The following is a 21,411-nucleotide window of genomic DNA, read 5'->3' on the forward strand; positions in this document are numbered from 1 at the left end:
TCGCAACCATGTCATCGACAGACATGAATGGCGACAACGCAGCTGGGCTGGGTGGGGGTGACAACGGAAGCCACACGACCCTTCAGGAGCAGATCTCCTGTCTCAGCCTGCACACACCTGCCGGTACGATCCTAGCGCAGCTTGGCAAGACCGATGCCGACTACTCGAGCCTGCTACCTCAACCTTCTTTACCGCCAGAGGTGCTGGAGCGTGTGGTGCGCCACCTCCAGCAAGGCGTCGTGATTGGCGATCCTATCGCACACAGGACGCTGATTCGCATCAGCGGTGTCAGCCGATTGATGCGCCATTGGGCGTTCGAGGCGCTGTATTCGGTCATCATCCTGCCTCGACACGTACGCGAGTTCCGCAAGTGGTACTCGCGGTCGGTCAAAGCCCAGCCAGCATCTCAGTTTGCCGGCTACACCCAGGCGCTCTTCTCTTCCCTCGACGACGTTTCAGCTCTGACGTCGTTCTCAGCAGGATGGGACCACGAGCTACTTCGACTGCTCCACTACTGTGGACCGACACTGACGCATCTGTCCCTCTGGCGCGCAGAGTCCATGGCACTTCTGCGAGATCCTGGTCAAGTCAGGGAAGGATACCGCTTCGGCACATCTCAACCTGTCCAGATGTGGGGAGAGATGGGCGACGCAGACGTCGACGCCGGAGACGAGACGATCGATGATGCAAACGACGCAGCTCACCCGGCTCCGCCCGAAGCTGCCCACGCAGACGACCTCTTCAGCAAAGAGGAGCTCGACGACATGCCAGGATGGCTCAAAGCAGAGATTCGACTGCAAGGCACTCGTGCCGTCACCATCCGGCACAAGGCGCATTTGACGCCGACGAGACGCATCACAAGACGCCAGCAGGGCTGTCAACCCACTCATCTCAGCATCATGATGAGCTTGCCTCTGCTCGAGCATGAGGATCTCAAGGTGTTTCCTCGAATGCTCATCTGGCATCGCGTACAGGAGCTCGATGTTCATATCTCGACACCTGGACATACGCCAAAGATCTTGCGCCTGCTCGCGAGCTTGCGCGACTCGCCCATACGTCGGCTCCGAATCTCGACAACGTTTGCATCGCTGTGCATGATGACGCCGCCCTTTCCTCCGTCCAAACGGCAACGAGAAGCGGGAGCTCACGGAGAGAATGGCAATGTCGGCTACCAGCATTCAGCTTCGTACTCATACGACCCGGCGACGAGAAGCGCATTCCTGACTACTCTCAATCTTTGCGATGCGCTGGCTAGCATACTGCAAGACGAGGCGCTGCGCAGAGTCATTGTGGATGATTTACAGGGCAAGCCTCTCGCAGCTGTGCCCAACATCGAGCAGATGCTCATTCGCAGATGCCTTGAAGGCCCTGGCCGGAAGTCGAACGGGGTTGGCGTCTGTCCCGCGGAATCAACACGAGACGTGCCTGATCAAAGACTCGAAGCAAGCTTGGAGATGGCCAGAGATGCCCAGCGTCAAGCTGATTTGGGCGCCAACTTTCGACTCACAATCACACGTGGCAATCAGGCCATGTGGGCCAAACTCAAGGATCGACTGTGGGACTTTCGACAGAGGGTGGAAGGGATCAGTGAAGGTTCCTGGGAGCTCCTTTCGTAATCTTTGCTCTGACTGCATTCTTGCCAGACAGAATGACCATACCTTCTCGACTCAGGAACAGCATCGCATATACAACAATAGCACACAAATCGAGCCTGCAAGCATCACATTTGCTCAAGCCTTAAATCGCAGATTGACTTCGGACGGTGTCGTGCTGCCTATGAGTCTCGCAGCCATCCGATAGCCCGCTCTCGTCAAGGTTTGATCGACGTGTACCATTGAGCACGAGGATGATGATCCCTTGGGGGCCACTGACCACGAGCTGGTGTATTCGAGGGTCCTGGTCTTGAGGCACAGCCAACCCGTGCCAGGCCAGCCGCGGCTAAAATCTCGAGCTCGACTACAGTATCTCACTCCGCAATCCGAATTGGCGGACTTGAGCAGCGCCTTTTGCCCGTCCTGCAACGGAAAAACGCGAAACCCTAAGAGAGAATTGACCGTTGACGCTACCTGCTCCTTTCCTCTGCTCCATCTCATGCTGCTCTAGTCGTCGAGGCCGCGTGGTGTAGTCCAACCAGCTAGCCACCGTGCTGAAGCGCGAGTTGCGACGCTCGCAGGCAGTCCAAGCAACTCCTGCAACCCGAACCAGCAACGACTACCAACACTTCTTATCAGCTATCACACAGCTTACCAGAAAGCCACCTCTGCACCGGCGAACGCTGGACCCTCATACCGATCAAAGCAGCTCGAGCAATTCCTGCATCTCTCAGCTAGACCTCGTAAAGCAGCAGCACGATACGCGTGTTGCTGCCATCCATTCTGCCCAAGATGCAGCAATCGACGCAGCACATCCCAATGAACTTGGGCCAGCCATCCGGGAGTCACGATTCTAGCGCGCATCAAGGGGGACTGTTTACGACTGGCTTGCCACATTCTTCAATGCCAACGGACCTCACATCTGCGCTCAATCTGCTCCCGCCAGAGCTGCTGCAGCCGCACCAACAGCAGCAGATGCAACAGCTCTTCGGTCAGCTTGCTTCATCTCAGCCAGGTGCCCCTCCTTCTATACCACCGCATCTGCACGCACAGCTTCAGCCTGGTCTTCAAAGTCTACTCGGCCAGCAGATTCATGCTCCACAATCCCAACCTACACAGCTGCCCGAGGGTCCGTCGTCGCGCCAACAGCAGTCGCGACAACGCCCGCAACAGCAGCGCCAGTCTTCGCAGCAGCACCTGAGCCAACCTGGTCAGCAGAATCCAGCGGGACCCTCGTCTCGCCCACAACCAGGCAACGCCCATCTTAACACACAGCTCCAGCAACCGCAAAGTCTCGCACAACTACTCGGTAGTGGGGGTAGCCCTCAGCCCTCGCTCTTACAAGAGCATGCATCGATTCTCTCCAATGCACAGTCTTCGATATCGAGCTTCTCGCAATCTTTGCACAACGCCAAACAGGCAACTCCGGCGGACAGAGGTGACATTCGCAATGTCTTGTCCATGCTCGAGCGCTCCTCGAAAGCGTTAGCTTCGGAACTGGACCAAGGAGTCTCCAAGCTTCGCGCTCTGTCTACCTCGCCTGCTTACAACAACATGGCGGGACTGTTCGGTGGGGCGCTGCCAGGTCAGAGTCTACCGCCAGGGAATGATCCTTTCGGAGCTCTAAGCGGATTCGGACTGCCCGGCCCTGGCATGCCACCGCAACAACAGCAGTCGAATACGGCAGGGTTGCCCTTCGACCTCGGTCTTGGCTTCCAGCAGTCACTCAATCCGAACGGCATGTTCAACTTGAACGGCGCGCGCAACACGAACGATCCTGGTGGTGCACCTGGCGCCTTCAACGGCGGCTTCTCTGGTGATATCGGAGCGCGAGGCAACAACCAGCAGGGCGCGGGTGCCTTGCCTGCCTTGCTCGCACAATACCTGTCGCAAACGACAGACCAGACCAGCCGCGCAGGTGCGCTGTCCCTGTTCCAGTCCCTCGCCAATGGCAATACGAGCGGGCCGCTGCCTACCTCTATGCAGGGCCTCGAAGCGCTTTTGAGCCAAGGTTCTCCTCATCAGCAGCATCAAGCTCGTGCAGGCATGTCTGGCATGGATGGCGGCCGAGGGAGCAACAACAATTCCTCGTCGCTGCCTGTCAACGGCGCTCCGCTTACCAATGCTGCCGCCCTTGCCGCTCTGACGTCGCTGGGCATCACGCCGACCATGCTCGATGCATTGGGTCTTGGCTCCGTGGCACAGCAGATGCTCGATGCTCCAGTGGAGAGTAACAGCAAGAAGGAACGATCGAGCCAACCTGCAGGCCACACTCGCGCTTCTCCGGACGCACGAGACGACAGTCCCGAGGCGGATCACAGCGATCACTTTTCCGAGCCCGCGCGCAAGAAGCGCAAGCAGGGCCGCTCGAAGACCATCGGTTCGTCGTCCCACGTCAGTGCTGAGGCCGGCCCTTTCAAGGCCCTGTCCCACGACGCTGAACCATCGTCGTCGCGTCCCGGTCGAGTATCCACGGTCCCGCTTAAAGATTCCGACTCCAGGCAGGGTCACAGAAACATCGCCTCCAGCTCCAAGCTATCTAGCGCGGATACGTCGAAGCGTATCCCCACCCTCGGTGTGGGTCTGCGACAGGAAGGAGACAAGCGCTATCGAAATCGCAAGCTCTTGCGCGACCTCAGAGAGCATCTGTATCGCTGGCTGGGAACGGATGAGTTCCGCAAGCTGCGCAGCACCTACAAAGTCGCCGAGTGGGTGCCGAACCCGCACCTGACGGACGAAGAGAAGCAGATCCTCGCCTCCCTACCACCAGGAGCAGTAGCACAACCGCCGATCACAACACACATCTTCCACGTCGACTTCACCAGTCGGGATTTCTACCGCACCAACCAGTCGCTCATCGATGCCATTGTCACCGAGGGGTCCAAGAAGGTCGAGGCGAAGCCGGAAGCCTATGCCATTGTACCCGGCACCATCGATCGGGATCACCTGGAAGACGTAGCGAAGGACCTGATGGATTCTGCGCGATCCGGGTTCCGTATGTCGCTCCGAACGGGCCTACAGGCTGAGAAGGAGGACAAGGAGAAGCACGAAAAGTATCGTGGCGTCGAGCGGGCCAAGACGAAATGCCGCAATCGCGAGATCGGTGCGGGCCGCTTGCGCCATGCGATACCCAAGCAGCTCCTGGTCCCAGGGGCCTACTCGGACGACGCGGCCAGCGACGAAGATCTGCACGGCCTCACCAAGAGCGAGTGGAAGCGTCAACGGCTGCGCAAGCTGCGCATCGCCAAAGGTTGGGAAGCCGTGACGCCCAGGTGGAGGAACAAGCATCTGACTCGTGCGTATCACAAGGCAGACATTGTGAGCAAGAGCAAGCAGATGGCCCGCTGGAGACGCGATGATCCGGTAGATCTGCCGATCCCCATCAAGCTATATGGCAAGTTGCTACCGAGACAGCTGTTCGATGACCAGTGGTTGAGGGAGCACCGAAAGGAGTTGGAGGACGAACCGTATTGTATTCGGATCAACGAGAATGACATCGATGGGTGGGACGAGGGTCATCATCCGCTAGGGGAGGATACGAGCGACGAGATGGAGTGGAGCGATGCTAAGGAGAGTTCGAGGGGAAGGTTTGGAGGGGCAGGGGTGATGGGGGAGAGGGGGAGGGGGGAGATGACCGAGTCGCCTGTGCCGGTGGTGGGGTCGAAGGTGGGCGAGGCCGAGGGGAAGGCGGTGGTGAAGGAGGCGTCGGATCCCCCAGTCGAGACGAGCTCAACAATACTCACGGCGACGGAGGAGAACGATGCGGTAAAAACTTCAGAGGCACCCGCTGCAGCAGCCTCGGAAGGCTCGGGCACGAGCAGCGTTTCGTCGGACTCAAGATCTGGCGCGCTGGACGCAGGCGATACAGGCGGTAGCGATACGGACTCGGATTCCTCGCTTGTCCCCGCTGACGACGAGGAGAAGTTCGAGGTGACAGACAAGGTCGAGCCACCATCGGCGCCAGCGACAGAAGGTGACACGGCAGGGAAGAGTGGAGAGAGCACAGAAGAGGTTGCGTAGAATGCGTGACGACGGACGTTTTGTTTGCAGACACGGAAATCATATTCGTCTGCAAGGCTTGTACTTGCGCCATGGACTTATTCTGCTTGCTAAGTTGCACTCTTGCTCTTCCCACGTCGACGCAGCACACGCTCTGAGATACTCAGACCACGGACCGTCTATTCGCATGAGAATCCTCGTCGCTACGCTTCCTTCCCTTTCGGCTCATGGATCATGTATGGCCACTCTACATACCCTTTCTGCGCCTTTGGCTCGTCGACCCTGTCCATACCAAGTACGCGGAACCCAGCTTTGAGGTAAGCACCTTTGCCCATAGGGCTGCTCTCCAGCCAGGCGCACACACCTTCCTCATCCGCCCTGCTCGTGCCCCAGTTGACCAGCTTACTGCCTAGCCCCTTTCGCTGAAAGCTTGGGTCGATTATGAGCAGCTTCAGAAACCAGTACCTTTTCCCTTCCATGGTTGCATCCCTCGTCCGGTTCATCTGGGCGAAGAAGCGATTGAACAGACTCGGCTGCTCCTTCTCGGTCTTGTTCGTCTCCACCGACTCGGGCGGTGTGATCGGCGAAATGGCGCGCCAGATGGCGAATCCCGCCATAACCCCCGCTTCGCTGTACGCTCCAACAATGCAATACCCTTCCTTGTCAAACAACGCCGCATGCGAGGCCGTCATCTTGTCCTCCATCTCATCTCGTGTTGGCATCCGCCCCGTCTCCGGGTCCACTTCGGCAGAGAGCAAGGTGGACACTTCGTCGTGGGTGGAATTGGTCGGATCGTTGAATGCGTCGTGCTGCATGCGCGCCATCGTTCGCGCTTCCGACGGCGATACGGACCGCACCACAAAGCTTGACGACGCCATGACTCTAGCTTTGGTTCTAAACTGTAGCCTCGAGATTCGACTCTGCAGTTGGTTTGGCTCAAGCTTTCGGCTTTGGCTCGTGATCTTGGGCTAGCAGACGTGATGGGATGAGGTGGAAGGTTAAGCTGTCGAAAAGGCCAAGACAACCTGTGCACTTTCAGACCATTGCAAGAACAACGAAGTTGCCAAGCATGCTTGCAACGTCAGAATTGCCGCGATAAGCGCCTGTAAACCGGCATGTTCGTGCCGAAAAACAAAACGGCACACAAAAAGAGGGCCAAAAAAAAGAAGAGCTTAAGATCTCCGAATCCGGGAATTGAACCCGGGTCTGCGCCGTTTTTCTGCGCGGAGAACACTGACAAGGCGCCGTCATAGCCACTAAACTAATTCGGATGCCTGATTCATGTCAGCAGACTTGCTGGCTGCGTATATAAATAAGTATACAAGGTCGCTGTGGCTGTGGTCGCTGGCAGAGCGGTCGGTATGGCTTTCTCAGATGAGCTGGTTCGGCAGCCTAGCAGCAGCGTGGCTCTGCCTGACGGTCGGCTGTCGGACAGGGTCATGCCCGAGGTAACTGTGCTCGTTGCCAATGCCATAGATTGTCGTGGCCAGTGCATAGTGTCATCACAAGTCACATGGGGGTCCAGGAATACCCTTCGAGCGAGCGAGCTCAGACAGCCGACGATTCGTTGTGCACCTCTCGTCTAGCTTTTCCTCGTTCACGGCGATCCAAGTCGGTGCGACGGTGAAAGTCGGCCCCGCGAGACACGCTACCCCGCCCGACCAAGAAGTTGACCGGCGTCCCTCGACGTCAATCGTCGTAGCCGAGTTGGGGCTTAAGGTTTGCAGACAGCGTACGATGACGAACAGGAAACGAGGTGGTGGGCCGTTGGCATGAACCAGCGTATTGTTTGCATCATGTCACAAAATGGGCTGGATGCGTCAGCGAGTGCGCGCCATGTGGGTATAGGTAGATGAGACCTCGGTGTTCGCTTGGCGATCAAAGGACTACCGCGGTTCGTCACCTCAGTCTGGGTACACGGTTGCACACGTCATGCTCAGCAAGCACCAAGTAATGTTGTCTATGGACGTGCTGGATCGTGTTCCAAGGTGGCATTGTTGACATGGCTCGCTGCACCGAACCTGTGCCGTCACAAAGCACAACAACCTCGCATTGTGCAGGATAGAGCTGCGATCGACCATTGTTGAAACTGCACCGCCTGGAAGCTATGCTGCAAGGAACAAACTCGTCACGGTCCATTGTGACATGCTGAATAGAGTTGCCATCCATTCATTGTTCGCCAAACGTGCCTTGCTTGAACCATCCAAGCTCGAAGCAAGACGGAAGGCTTAGACCGGCCCGTAACGGCTGAGCGGGCGAACGAGGGCCGTGCGAGCTCCATCCGTTCACCCAGGGCCGTGCGACACCGTCACCCCAAGACCCTTGTTCGCATGACGAGGGCGTCAGCTCCAATCAGCACGCGCTGTCGAGTGATGTCGTTCAGAGCTCGGCTAGAAATCGCCGTTGGTCGCGTGGGACGGACACAAACTTTCCGAGACATTTTTGGCCTTGAGAAGGGAGCGAATTTGATTGGCCGGCCTCGAAACCGGGTTTGGCTTGCGAGCGTCGATCCCCTTGTTTGGCCTTGCAGGAGGGCCAATGAGACGATTACAAGCTGGTCAGCCAAGGTTCGACCCGGACGGGCTTCGGTCGTCATGTTTGGTAACTCGGTGATCTCGCCGCCGACTGACTTTTCGACGAATGACGGACGAACCATTATATGAGTGACGCTGCCAAGACGCTGGACGATTTGGAACGCCAAAACGAAGCCAAGAACGGCCCAGAGTTGCGGCATCAAGTAGTCACATCGATTCTGTCTGAGGGCGTCGTCGAGACTGGTCAGACAAACGTCTGGGCTCGTTCGGCTATCATACCGGCTCGAGTGCACATCTGCAATGCTGCTTGTTGATTGTCAGTGTTCGTCCAAAGTCGAGACCGTAACATCATTTGAATATTCTCAACAGCGTGCCGCGGCCGGCTTCTGAGAGGCAGCTGCGGCTGTGCACCCGACAGACGGGCCAAAGGACAATTTAAGCCTCCAACCAGCGTCCGGAAGACCCTGAACACTGTAGTCGCAGTTTCAAATCAGGCACCAAAGTGGTCAGTCGAATCTTGAGGTTGCAACCCCCGGCGGCTGAGCATCCATCGACCAATGAGGCGGTCTGCAAAGGAGGATGGGTTCCAACCGATCGCCACTCCGCTCCACCGGGCTTCTCGAGAGGGAGGATGACCGGCCCGAGTGAGCTGGTAAAGGGCTAGACCGAATGCTCGGGGGCCACGTCGCCGCTTGATCAGGGCCGACCGCTTCGAAGGTCACGCGAGGAGGACCGCATGAAAAGATCCTGGTCTTTCGGCAAAGTGTTTCTCAGCCCTCGTACAGACGCTCGAGCTGTTGCCACCTGATGACCAAAAGAGGACTGCATGTGGGCCGGTTCGTGCCGACGTCGACCGCCTCACATATTTGTTGACGCATAGTTCATTGTTCACGGCCGGCTTGTCGAGGTGCTTCGGAGGAGGTGACACCGTTCGCACCCAGTTTTGTATATGCAGGCGAAGAGCAGGCTAGAGCATGCCGTGCAGTTTAGAGTCGCTCGAAGGTTGTCGTGCAGCAGCAGACTTGGGCGAAACTGATTGGCCGACACCGCCGAGAGACGTGTCCTCCATGCTAGCGTTCGGCCTGCTGGCTTGGGGATCACCGCCACGCTTCCCAAAGGTGGCGCACGCGGACTTGGCGTTGGTGCTTGGCCTTTTTCAGCTTTGGCGTCGGAGCTAAGCGTTGGCCGAAGCTGGCTGCTTTGCAGGCCGGGAAGCTGTTGCCGAAATACTGAAACCCTGCATGCTCTATTTAGCTGCCGCGAAGATGCATGACGAGCCAAAACCGATCGGTCAACCCTCTTTGGCCCCCGAAGAGCATGCTCGCATCCACTGGGACGGGACAACGCAGAGCTCGGCAAGGGTTGCCCCACCCAAACGCCGCTCGTCCTCTCGGTACACAACGCGCCGGCGATCCTTTCATGGGAAACATGCCATCGCATAGAGTCGCATGTGGACATTAAGCTAGCCTTGATTTGGCATTAGAGTAGACCCTTGCAGCTGACGGATGCAGGGATTGTGCACCGCCTGTGAGAACAACGCCGTTGCAGAGAACGTACGTGCGGCCTGCGTCTGGGTTGCAAGGTAATTGGCCCAGATGGCCTGAGCTTTGGGCCGATTGCCTCCAGACAGGGGCCTTTGGAGCTGTCGAAGTTGGCGACCTCGAGCACGATCTGACAGCATCTTGATCTGCGTTGTAATCACCGATTCGAGAGGTGTTGACTCGTTGACATCTCCTAGACGGCGGAGCCGGTGCGCGCATGGCGACCGAAAGAAGGCCGCCACGGATTGTAAGACCCACTGAAGGCGGTGGTTGAGCCAAGCGAGGTTTCTGCATCAACCTGGCCTCGGCTCCAGGCTGCTGTCACGCTTTCCCTTTTTGGGCTGGTGAACGGAGAGAGCCGTCGTCGACTAGAAGCTGTGAGAGCGGCCCCCGCCATGATACGCATCAGGCCAGCCGAACAACAGACGACCTGACCCGACCGCGACCCAACCATCAATCTCCGTTGGTGCTCGCCCAGGGTACAGTGTGACTTTCGAACGACGGCATCCGAGGTCAGTCATCACAATGGCAGCGAGGCGGCTAGCGCGCGACAAGGGATTTCATGCGCAGCAAAAGCATGCGGTCTCCCTTTGTTCTTTCTACCGGAAATGCGATGTGTAAACAGTGGCGCAGTATCATGTCACATCATCCGAGCGATCAAGTTGTTGATGCGCTGCACTTGCCGTGTCTGTGGGGTAGTGATCCTACCGGAGCTCTTCTTAAAGCAACGAACCCGAGCCAAATGCCGCGATGGTGCAAGCGAAGACGGTTGACCGACCGCGAGCGAGCCTTTCCACAGGCGACTTGTCCCGAGTCTTGATAAGGACGACGCGGGAAAAAGGCACGTTGGCGACGTCACGAAATGGATCGCAGTGTGTCATTGCTCGATGATGGACCGAGCATACCCCGCTGCCTCGCTTCGATACTAGACCATGCGCATCCGGGTCTATTGATTTCGACCTTGGCGATATTTGAGCGGGCTCGCTTGAACCGCTGAATGCTGGTTAGGGCGGTATTCTAGATAGCATGAACCCATCTGACGACTAGCTCATTGTAGTAGACGACGACGACGACGACGACGACGACAAGACACGGGATGCGAACGTGATGGTGGAACATTGTGTGCGAGAAAATCGGCGATCATTGTGTGGGCAACGGGCGCAAGAGACAATTGGAATGGAGCGGGTTGACTCGTGACCATCATCTGCCAAGTAAGGCCTCGTGCTCCAAACTGGGTAGACACGCGGGAGCGGATACAACTCGAGCTGTGTCCATCCACTGTCCGGGCAACCGAAACACGTTTGTGCACAGAAGAACCATCATCGCACTTTTGTCGTACGCGAATCGAGGATGGACACCATTTGAAATGTCGGGTCAAAGGCGGAACAATGGGCTGCAGTCGAGGATCGCATCAAAAGCGGAATGGGTTGACTCTCTATTGTTCTTGCTCGCCTGATTTGCAGATGGTCCTGATCAGTGTCGTTGGAGCGGTACGTATCAACCCAAGACGAAATTCGCCGAAGAGCGCACCTGAATTTTGGCCAGCGGAGTGCGAATTGCGCTACGAAATCCAGGCACCAGAGGAGGAAGGAGAGGGTCGAGGGAATGAGTGCCTCTGTGGTGGTCTTTGTTTAACGGCATCGCAGAGTTATCTCGCCGCAAGGATGGACATGATGCGGACGTGGAACAATGTGCCAATGTGCCGCGGTAAGAGACGGAAGTGCACTGTGATCCTGCGGGGCTCCGATGATTGATCGTTGTGGATGGCCAACAAGATGAAAGAGATCCTCGCAAAAGGCAGAGGGACGAGGGCGGGCTGTTGATCAAAGCAGCTTTGATTGCGAAGATCTCTCTCCGTCTTTTGTCCTGGCTCAGTCGATTGGATGCTTGGACGAGACTCGTGACCAAGTGTGACTATAGCGCAAAGAGCGAATGGGCCAAGCTTGAATGGGCCTTGCATCCTAGACCCTGAGCTTGAAAGCTTTGCCTGGAGTCGAGTGCGGCTGTACCGACAGAGAGGCCCTCGCTGAGTGAGGAGCGATGCTTGCCAAGCTTGGCTTCGAGTGAAATCTCGCTCGTGCCGAAAGAGGCGTTGATTGTCTTGTCGGCTCAAATGCCGCTGCAGTTGGCATCCATGCCGCCCAGCCTCGTTTCTCCCGGCATAAGACCTTCTTGGCTCTGATCCCTGCGAACCAATCCGGTCGCCACTAATTCATGGCATTCCTCGCATCTGGTGGGAATGGCATCGAACCGCCCTTTGAATTCGTACACCCCGGAAAAGCGACAAGTTCTACCGAGACGAGTCTAGAGATGATGGCGCTAAAACGTTACATCCAAGCTCTCGGTGTGATTGCAGTGAAAGAGAGTTGAGCCGAAAGGAGTTCCGGCTGATCATTTTTTATTGTTTGTGTTTTGGCAGAAATTTGAGGCGAGACGGTGACAAACCGAGCTTGATCCGTTGAGTTGGACCCTTGCTTGCCACGCTTGCCTTGGCGAGAGGCGCAACAGCAGTGTGACACAACTCGCTTGGCTGCGTCTGCGTCCATTCACCGCAAGCATGAGCCTGAGCAGGCTGACCGTCGGGCCTCAATTTCCCGAAACTGCTCTCCCGCCTCGAATTGCCCCGGTGACACAACTGTCAAGAGATGGCGCTCGAAATGGCTAGACTGCCCGTCGCCACCACCATCACCTAGACTCTGGTTGGCTGCGGCCGTGCTCATGCTGCCACAATGTGGCTGACTGCCCCGTCTTCCTCGATTATACCCTCCCTCATTGTACCAAAGCGGATCGAGAGGGTCGGGGTTGAATGGAGACTTCATCTCAAAAAGATGACCTTGATCCATCTCATTGTCGCTTTGCCATCTATTGAGATGAGTGAGTGCACCTGGATTTGCTTTCCCGAGGCAGGTTCGGGTAGGCACAAATGCGTTGGTGGCGCTCAGGATCTGCATCAATCGTGGGTATGCAACCGATGATGACACGCTCAGGCGACAGAGGGGGCTCGCGCTATTGAACCAAGGCGCGCTCACCCGGCGACAAGGCCTTCTGAGGACATGTCAGCAGACCGTGCTACATGGCATGAACAGATGGCGAGCCGCTCCCACTGTTGACACATTGTCAGCGAGCGAGGATGGGTAAAGCGAACAATGAGATCCTAGACCGCTGTCAAATGACTGCTCGCTCGTTGGTCTGCCGCTAAATTGAGGGTGCCAGTCTTGCCGAGATTGACTTGCTTTCTCCCCTTTCTCTGGCAGCCGCTGCGTGTGTGTGTGCGGATGGGTGTGTGAGTCTAATGTGAACCCACCACCCGCACGCATGCACACTAGCTCGCCCGAACTTTCTGCGAGCCAAATTCCTCTGCAGTTACGCCTAAACTTTTTCTTGATTCTTGTGATTTTGGCGAGGTGGGTGGGATGGGTCGGTTCTGATTTCTTCCAAATCTGCGAAAAATTTACCTGGATGCAAAGTTTTGGCGTGTGACACTGTTGCTCGCGCGTCACTCAACTCCGCTTCTGGCTCTTTCGCCTCTCGGTCGATGGCGGCCCGTCTCCGTGCTGCTTTCAGCCGCCTTGAATCTCGCTCTCTCGAAAAACAGACACCCAGGGCTGCATTGCGCACCTCTCCCGCCTGCGAGCATCCTGGCCGGCGCATTTGCATGCCGCCTCAACCTAGAATTTCAGCCTCTGTTCCAGTGCCTCATTTTGGCGCGAGATTTCATTCTCACCTGCGCAGGCCCCACCGCTGTTCTCCCGTTCCCTTTCAGAAGAAAGTGGTGCTGTCACTCTGTCACTCACTCTCTTTCGGCGCAGACTCGCGCGCAGTTGTCCATTCGCCTCGCCTTCGTCCGCCTTTCGCCTTTCGCCGTGGCTCTTTCGCAAATCCCCTTTCTCACCCAGAACTCAAACCAGCGTCAGCGCTGCGCTGCTTGCTGCTGCTGCTGCGCAATTCCAAGACACACAACTTCGGTCGACAAAGTGAACCTGCGCCGGTCCGCCTCGTCTCGCTTCGCATCCAATTCTTCTCGAGAGCATTGTGGCAGCACAGCGCAGCGCAGCGAGAGGCCTCATCCCACACACACACACAGTCCTGACCCCTTCCTTGCTCATCCCACCCAAGCTTCCATTCCTGTTCATCGTCCTCATCTCGACCTATCGCATCGCATCCTCACTTCTTCAACCTGCAAGACGCACATACGCTCTCTGCACAACCCAAAAGGCACCTCGACCTGCATCTGTCTCACACAGCGCAGCATTGCCACGACTCCTCCACGGCTTCGCATCAGTCTACCCTCAACCAAGCCACAAAGAGACCCACAAAAGCTCCCGTATAGGGACACCACATACCCCTCCCCGTCATCCCATATTACCACCGCACTCAGCCAACATCATTGTCGGCACACATCCCTCCTCACCTATCTCCTACCTGTCGCCCTCTACAATCACATCGCAGAAGCACCTTCTGCATCTCACTCGCGTACATCACCTCCGCAAAACCACTCGGATCGCCACCACCTATCACCCGACTCAGCTTCAGCCCGCTCGCTCTCGACGCATCACACCATCTCGGCAGCGTCGACGATCTGCGTACCCAACATCATCGTCGTCACCCGACCTTCCTCCCTTGCGTCGACTTTGCCCATGATGCAAGCACCCATCCCCATTGCACAGGCTCCAAGCCGCCTCGACGCCTTCAGCTTTCAACGCCCCGGAGGCCTCACACCACGAGCCTCGTCTAGCTTCGTTGGCAGCGCCAGCTACAAGGAGCCCATGGCCGTCTCCTTTGGCAAGGATGTCTCAGAGTAAGTATCACGCTTGTCTTCGACAGCAGCTCGTCGTCATCAACACCCTTTTCTGACCATCACCGCCTCGTCCTTGTTCATGCATCACTCTCCTTCCCTTGCAGAATCATGGACTATTCCATCTCAAGGTTTGGCACTTCCACCGAGTCCGACGCCACCGTCGCTCCCTCCTCAGTCCGCCTCGAGTCCACCTTCTGCCGCAACTTCACATGCTGTGGCCAAAAGCTTGACGATCTCCATGACCTGCTCCAACACTACGAAGAGTGCCACGTTCGTTTCGAGGATGACGAGATGCCCGCCATGATTGCCGACGATGAAGTCGAGTCCTCGGGTTCATCCAACGCTTCCACATCACAACCTTCCAGCCCGCGCACCTCCAACGCCGGCTCCACTGCCTCGGCCGCCGCCGCTGTCACCGCCGCGACCACTCCTGGCGCCAGCACCTCGGCCTTGGACGTTACTACCCCGACCGGTCTCGACGATGTGGACAAGGCCTCCGCCTTCGACACCGCCATCATGCGCTCACCATCGCTCTCCAAGGGCAAGAAGCGCTCCTTCGGTCAGTACTCGAGCTCGTCGTCGGCAAACCCCAATGGCGCCATCCACAACTCGTTGAGGCGAGCTCTCATCGACGGCGGTGTTGGCCGCAGGGCACCTGGCACTCCCAACATCTATGCCCCCAACTCGCCCTTCTCGACACCAGGTGGCTCCATCCCCGGCACTCCCTCGCTCGACGCCGAGAACGATGGCTACTTCACCAACGGCCTCAACCCTGCCGCCTTCTCCGCGCTTTCCATCCGCTCGAGCAACACCGACGACCACCATCTTCCCTCCTGCGCGCCACCCAACCTCTTCTTCCCCGCCTCGGGCACCGCTTCGTCCTCGTCGCAGCCCCCCGCTAAGCGTGAGAAGACCAGCGCAGTCACCACTGCTTCCACCATCGCCCTCGAGAACGCCCTGCGAGCCGGCGCCGCCAACGTCGACAAGCCCTACAAGTGCCCTGCACCGGGCTGCGACAAGGCATACAAGCAGATGAATGGTCTCAAGTACCACCGCCTTCACGGTCACTGCAACCAGAACAACCTCCCCATCACTGCCCAGGCGGCTGCTCAGCCACCCACCATTCACATCTCGACCAACTCGACCGCCTCGTCGCCACAGCCCGAGTCGGCCGATGGTCTCAAGGTGGAGGACGGTGTCACCACCCCGACGCTGGGTTCTCCTTCGTCGCCAACAGCCAGCGCCAACTCGTCGCCCGATCCGGCCAGCCCCGCCACGCAGGCGCCCATCCCCCTGGGTGACCGTCTATACATCTGCCAGGTCGGCGCTTGCGGTAAGCGTTACAAGAACCTCAACGGTCTGCGTTACCACTACCTTCACTCTGGATCACACGGTCTTTTGGGGTTGCAGCTTCTCCAGTCTGGCGGTGGTGCTAGCGCCAAGGTCGACGCCACCGGTCGTGCGCCGGTCAGCACCAGCACGCTCAGTCAGGAAGAGATCGCTGCCGCCGCTCAGGCTGCGCAGCTGGCGCAGGAGCAGATCCAGGCGCAGGCAGCTAAGAGCGCCGCTGCTACCGCTGCCGCCGCCGCTGCAGCTTCGGCCGCAGCTGCCGCACGCAAGGAGGAGATCGAACGACAGACACCTACCATCTCGACGCCACCATCCGGCCTGACGCAGGCGCTGCAAGCGGCGGCAGCACAGCAGCAGCAGCAGGCCTCGACGCCATCGACTACCGGCTTGTAGATGCCTTTATACCATCAGCTAGCCGGTGCGGTGCGCTCCAGCTGCTGTTTTGCGCGTTGTTGTCCTCGCGTTGATCTGTATTGATACCCCCTCCCAACCATCCCCACTGTGTTTATAATAATTAGTTCGACCTCGGTCGGACCGGCTTCCTTCGGCGCAAAGATTCACCCATTCGATCTTTTACCCCTTCGACTCTCCACCTTAGTCGTCATCATCCTTGGTCCACAGTCACTTTTGCCGCCCTCTCGCATCTGCAGTCTTTTTCATTACACTCACCGTTAATATTGCATACGCTCCCGGTCCCGCGCCCATCCTCGCCTTGGCTCTCGCCAGGTAGAGATGATGGACATTGCGCCCATCATTACCGTCCCTTTTTTCAGGTTGACCAGGCTTCACTGCCTTGCATGTACAGATACGAGAATTTTGTTTGTCCCAATGACACTCCTCACTCTTCCAAACTGTTTGTGTCTGGTTCCGAAAGTGGTCCGAGACTGTCTTCCTCTGAGGCTGTGAGCGGGAAGGAGCGGGTGGGAGAATGCCGATGGGACGTGAGGTGACTGGTCCGAAGATCAAGGCTCGAGAATCTTTGCGACTGGGTGGGAGCTGGAAATTAGAGCGCAAAGCTTTATCTCTGCTGTGACTCGGAAGGAAAATTCGAGAGGGCGGCGGGGCCATCTTCAATTGAACTTCCTCCTCCTCTGCTTACCAACTTCCTTCCGTGCTCCATCATACTCAATCTTCCTCTCGACTAAGAAGGACCTTGCTCGCAATGACTGGACGACACGCAGCGACATCCCTGCTGCGCACCGCAGAGCCGGCGCTGCGTCGCTTTGCATCGACCTCTTCGGCGACCCGCACACCACCGCACCTGCTCACCCTCGCCGACCTCTCCCCCGCGCAGATCGGCTCCGTGCTTCAATCGGCCATCGAATTTAAGTCCGCCTTCCGGGCTGTATCTCTCGCACACCCCGAGTCGTCGCGCAAGCAGCTCTCCGCGGGCGAATCGCCCATCCCGCAAAGCCTCAAGAACAAGTCCATCGCCATCATGTTCTCCAAGCGCTCCACGCGCACGCGTGTCGCGTCCGAGACGTCGGTCGCCTCTCTCGGCGGTACCGGCCTGTTCCTCGCGCCCTCCGACATCCAGCTGGGGGTGAACGAGAGTCTGTACGACACCGCAAAGGTGGTCAGCTCGATGGTGGACGGCATCATGGCCCGCGTGGGTGGGCACGACGAGGTGGAGCTGCTTTCGAAACACTCTACCGTGCCGGTGATCAATGCGCTGTCTGCGCGATACCACCCGACGCAGATTCTGGCGGATCTGCAGACGATGCTCGAGATCTATGCGCCGAAGAGCAGTCCGACGGATCTGGGCTCGTTGGCGGGGTTGAAGGTCGCCTGGGTCGGAGACAGCAATAACATTCTCAACGACATGCTTGTGGCCTATCCGCGATTGGGAATTCACTTGTCGGTCGCTACGCCGGCAGGCCCCGCGTATGCCCGCGACGAGCTTGTCTGGGGCACCATGCAGGACGGTCTCTCGGCACTGTCCAAGTCGGGCTCTTCGCCCGTCGCTCTCGGCCAGGTCACCTGGTCCAACGACCCGGCAGAAGCCGTCAAGGACGCCGACATCATTGTGACGGATACGTGGATCAGCATGGGCGACGAGGCGCAGAAGGACCAGCGTCTGCGCGATTTCCGCGGTTTCCAGGTCACCGAGGCCATGGCAAAGAAGGGAGGTGCAAAGCCCGACTGGAAGTTCATGCACTGTCTGCCACGCAAGGGTGACGAAGTGGACGACGAGGTGTTTTACTCGGACCGCTCGGTGGTGTTCCCCGAAGCCGAGAATCGCAAGTGGACGATCATGAGTCTGTTCGATCGCATGTTCGGGCGATGGGAGTTGTAGAGGGTGCAGCTGCAATTGATAGTTTCAAAGACGTCTCTTGAGTCTGTGAGACTGTGTGCAAGATCACGGGACAAGCAGAGTATAGGGGTTGCCATGTCGAGAACCGCCTTCGATGGTGGTGAAACGCGATTTCGGCATTTCGCCGAGATCTCAAAAAGCCTATCCTCTCGCTCTCTGGCTACCCACGCCTCGTTTGACCTGCTCCTTCCGACTCCGAGGCCTACACTCCAATTGCGCAATCTTGACCTGGCGGAGACGGGCTTCAGCTAACGACATCGACGTTCGGCAGGGAAAGGGGGCGATCCTCGAGAAAAGTGCCTTTGCGAGGTCGGTATCTAGCCCGGCAATTCTTCATGGTCAATGCGGGCAGCGCTCCTAATTTGACGACCCCACACTCAACCATTCTTAAGCCCCTTCCTCCCCATCTCTACATCCCTCTCCGTCCATCATCGTCCCCTTCCCCCGTGTCATAGCAATGTCGACGCCGGACTACACCGCGCTGCTCTCGCATACGGCGCGCAACCGTATGCCGTCGGCCATCCGCTCGCTGTTCCCGGCCGAGCTCATCCCGGGCATGGTCTCGCTGCTATCTGGCAAGCCCAATGCCTCGACCTTTCCGTTTCAGCGCCTGACACTCGAGCTGAAGCCCGCCCACGCATCTGCTTCGCCGGAAAGCGTCACCGTTGAAGGGGCGGATCTGGATCTGGCGCTGCAGTACAGCCCTACCAGCGGATTGCCTCGGCTCGTCTCTTGGCTGGAGGCGTTTCAATCTCGAATTCACTCCCGATCCAAGGAGGACAGCTGGCGCTGTTCGGTCGGAAACGGCTCTCAGGATCTACTCACCAAAACGTTCGAGGCGCTGCTCGACGCCGGTGACTCTGTTCTGCTCGAATCCCCCGCGTATAGCGGGATCCTACCGAGCCTCGTCGCGCACAACGCACGCCTGTTTGAGGTGGCCACCGATAGCGAAGGGGTGGATCCCACCGCGCTCGCGCAGATCCTCGACAATTGGACGACCCGAGAGGAGACGAAGGATGCGCGATTCCCAAAGTTCCTCTATACCACCCCAACGGGCGCCAACCCGTCCGGTACTAGCGCATCGACGACCCGCAAGAGGGAGGTCCTAGCACTGGTGAGACGACACAACATGCTGTTGCTCGAGGACGATCCGTACTACTTTCTCAGCTTTGACGGGCTTACGTCTGATGCGGACGCTGTCACCCGTGAGAGGGGAAAGAGCTACTTTCATCTGGAGACCGAGTACCCCTCGACGGCGGGGCGGGTGGTGCGCTTCGACAGCTTCAGCAAGATCCTAAGTGCCGGATTGCGATTGGGCTGGGTGACCGGGCCAAAGGCCGTGTTGGACGCGATCGATCTCGATACAAGCTCGAGAAACCTTCAGACGAGCGGAACGTCGCAGGCAATCGCACTGGCGTTGGTCGAGAAGTGGGGCGTAGACGGATTCCTAACGCATGCAGATGGCGTGGCTCGATTCTACCAGGTAAGCATCACCCTCTACTTTTCAATCTGCCGCTTGTAGTGATTCTGACACTCTCACCCTCATATACGACAACAGGATCGGCTGGAGCAATTCGAATCCTCCGCACGAACGCATCTCCAATCCTTACCAAGCATCGCCACCTGGGTCCGCCCAACAGCAGGCATGTTCCTCTGGATCCGTCTGCATTTGCCTCCCACACCCGAGAGCGAGGCGGGCGACTCGTTCACCCTCATCAGCGACAAAGCCAAGGCAGCCGGCGTCCTCGCTTTGCCCGGTGTCGCGTTCAAACCGCCCCCTTCCAAGGGCGAGGGCAAGAAGACAAGCGCCTATGTCAGGACCAGCTTCTCCCAGGTGCCGCTAGACCAGATCGACGAGGCGTTCCGCAGACTGAGAGGCGTCGTCGAGGAGGCGTGGCGCGAGGCTAGATTGGAGATCCCCGCTTGAAAAGAATAGAAAAGAGCTTTTCTCGAGCGGTTTATGTACAACTGTGTGGGAAAGATGGCCGAGTGAGACTGAGTCCGCTTAACCACGCGAGAGACGATAGTCGCTCTCGACCGAAGTGGCGAGCTGCGCGAGCTCCTGTTGGATGCCCGAGAGCAGCTCGGCGGCGGCAGCGTGGTATTCGGCCTGACTGTTGGGGTCAAAAGTGAAAGGTCGTCAGTATTCTATGCTCTCCGGTGCGGATCGCGGGTTGGGGTTGCTTCAAACTTACGCCTTGACAAATGCGCTCAGGCTCTTGATCGGCTCCGGGTTCTCCAGGACCTGCTTCATCAGGCTGATCGCCTCCTCCGTAGCCGCAACCAGCTTGTCTTCTGCCTGCTCGACCTCGTTTCGGTACTGATCGAGCTTCGCTGCAGCGCCCGAGTTCTCTGCGCTCTTGAGCGACTGCTTCCAGCTGTCCAGATGCAGACGAGCGTCGGTGACGCTCTGACGGGCCTTCATGGCGAGCTGGATCTGGGCGCCAAACGAGTTGAACGGCACGTTGAAGCCTTGGGTGATCTGGTCGTCCTGCGTCAGACGCGCGTTGCCGAGTCGGTCTTCGGCGATGGCGAACTTCTGGAGCGCCTCGCCAAGCTTCGAGTCGTCCTTGACGGGTGCCTCGCTACCGGGGGCCGTGGCGGTGTCGAGCGTCGGCAGGCCGGAGAGTTTGGATGGGTCGGCACCAAGTTGAAGCGCACCGCTGGCGGCGGCGCGGGAGAGCGCGTGGTGGAGCGTCTTGTTGACTTTCTCGGGTCGAGCGGTGGGCGAGACCTTGGGCAGATTGGTGCCGCGCGTCGCAGAGGCGGCCCACGAAGTGACACTGTGGCCCACGGACGCCGAGAGCTGCGTGATGCTTTCCTGCAGCTGCGTCTGCATCGTGTGAGCGGTGAGATGGAGGGGAGTCAGTTAAAGTTCGTCTACGATGCTCTCTGCTTTCGACACTTACAGGATAGTCGTAGCTCTCAGTCTCGTAGACCTTGGCGACCTTCATGAGCCCAGTGTGCGCATTCTTGAGCGCATCCACACGGCGTTCGAGATCCTTGTACTCCTGGGGCAGCTCGGTGATGTCCTCCTGGTCGACGGCGCCAAATCGCTCGCGAGCCTGCTGGTTGAGGTTGCCAAACGTCTTGCCGATGTTCTGAAACTGCGGACCGACATTGTTGGTGAAGCTCTGCAGCTGAGGTGTGACGCTGTTGGTGAATTTCTTCCACGAATCCATCTTGAATGTGTTGACTACGGATGGAGATTGATGAGGGGTGGTGGTGAGTAAGAAACAAGGCTTTTGGCTCAGTTGGAAGCTCTCGTCTGCGTCAACGAAGC

At 58.0% G+C, this 21,411-nt stretch overlaps 7 protein-coding genes and 1 non-coding gene across 8 annotated transcripts; 5 read left to right on the forward strand and 3 right to left on the reverse strand.

Moving 5' to 3' along the window:
• Positions 1-8: 8 nt before the first annotated feature.
• On the forward strand, positions 9-1,616 carry PSEUBRA_000767 (uncharacterized protein; the record flags this gene model as incomplete). The annotated part of the gene is made up of 1 exon (XM_016434088.2): positions 9-1,616. The coding sequence occupies one exon, from the start codon at positions 9-11 to the stop codon at positions 1,614-1,616; it is 1,608 nt and encodes a 535-aa protein (XP_016294539.2).
• An 879-nt stretch (positions 1,617-2,495) lies between these two features.
• On the forward strand, positions 2,496-5,612 carry PSEUBRA_000768 (uncharacterized protein; the record flags this gene model as incomplete). Its single annotated transcript, XM_016434084.2, has 1 exon — positions 2,496-5,612. The coding sequence occupies one exon, from the start codon at positions 2,496-2,498 to the stop codon at positions 5,610-5,612; it is 3,117 nt and encodes a 1,038-aa protein (XP_016294540.2).
• Positions 5,613-5,794: 182 nt separating this feature from the next.
• On the reverse strand, positions 5,795-6,469 carry PSEUBRA_000769 (GNAT domain protein; the record flags this gene model as incomplete). The annotated part of the gene is made up of 1 exon (XM_016434098.2): positions 5,795-6,469. One exon carries the CDS (start codon positions 6,467-6,469, stop codon positions 5,795-5,797), a length of 675 nt encoding a protein of 224 aa, XP_016294541.2.
• Positions 6,470-6,770: 301 nt separating this feature from the next.
• PSEUBRA_006432 lies at positions 6,771-6,862 on the reverse strand. Its single transcript has 2 exons — positions 6,826-6,862; positions 6,771-6,805 (listed from the first exon to the last, which is right to left on the reverse strand). It is a non-coding gene; the product is annotated as a tRNA-Asp (tRNA).
• A 7,441-nt stretch (positions 6,863-14,303) lies between these two features.
• On the forward strand, positions 14,304-16,207 carry PSEUBRA_000770 (Zinc finger C2H2-type/integrase DNA-binding domain protein; the record flags this gene model as incomplete). The annotated part of the gene is made up of 2 exons (XM_016434071.1): positions 14,304-14,464; positions 14,569-16,207. 2 exons carry the CDS (start codon positions 14,304-14,306, stop codon positions 16,205-16,207), a joined length of 1,800 nt encoding a protein of 599 aa, XP_016294542.1.
• A 769-nt stretch (positions 16,208-16,976) lies between these two features.
• Positions 16,977-18,110, forward strand: PSEUBRA_000771 (Aspartate/ornithine carbamoyltransferase, Asp/Orn-binding domain protein; the record flags this gene model as incomplete). Its single annotated transcript, XM_016434090.1, has 1 exon — positions 16,977-18,110. One exon carries the CDS (start codon positions 16,977-16,979, stop codon positions 18,108-18,110), a length of 1,134 nt encoding a protein of 377 aa, XP_016294543.1.
• Positions 18,111-18,585: 475 nt separating this feature from the next.
• PSEUBRA_000772 (Aminotransferase, class I/classII) lies at positions 18,586-20,055 on the forward strand (the record flags this gene model as incomplete). Its single annotated transcript, XM_016434089.1, has 2 exons — positions 18,586-19,611; positions 19,687-20,055. The coding sequence occupies 2 exons, from the start codon at positions 18,586-18,588 to the stop codon at positions 20,053-20,055; spliced, it is 1,395 nt and encodes a 464-aa protein (XP_016294544.1).
• A 78-nt stretch (positions 20,056-20,133) lies between these two features.
• Positions 20,134-21,310, reverse strand: PSEUBRA_000773 (BAR domain-containing family; the record flags this gene model as incomplete). The annotated part of the gene is made up of 3 exons (XM_016434099.1): positions 20,134-20,242; positions 20,324-20,961; positions 21,038-21,310. 3 exons carry the CDS (start codon positions 21,308-21,310, stop codon positions 20,134-20,136), a joined length of 1,020 nt encoding a protein of 339 aa, XP_016294545.1.
• Between the last annotated feature and the right edge of the window lie 101 nt (positions 21,311-21,411).

This window comes from Kalmanozyma brasiliensis (genome assembly GCF_000497045.1).
Source record: "Kalmanozyma brasiliensis GHG001 unplaced genomic scaffold PSEUBRA_SCAF10, whole genome shotgun sequence".
NCBI classification, from domain to species: Eukaryota; Fungi; Basidiomycota; class Ustilaginomycetes; order Ustilaginales; genus Kalmanozyma; species Kalmanozyma brasiliensis.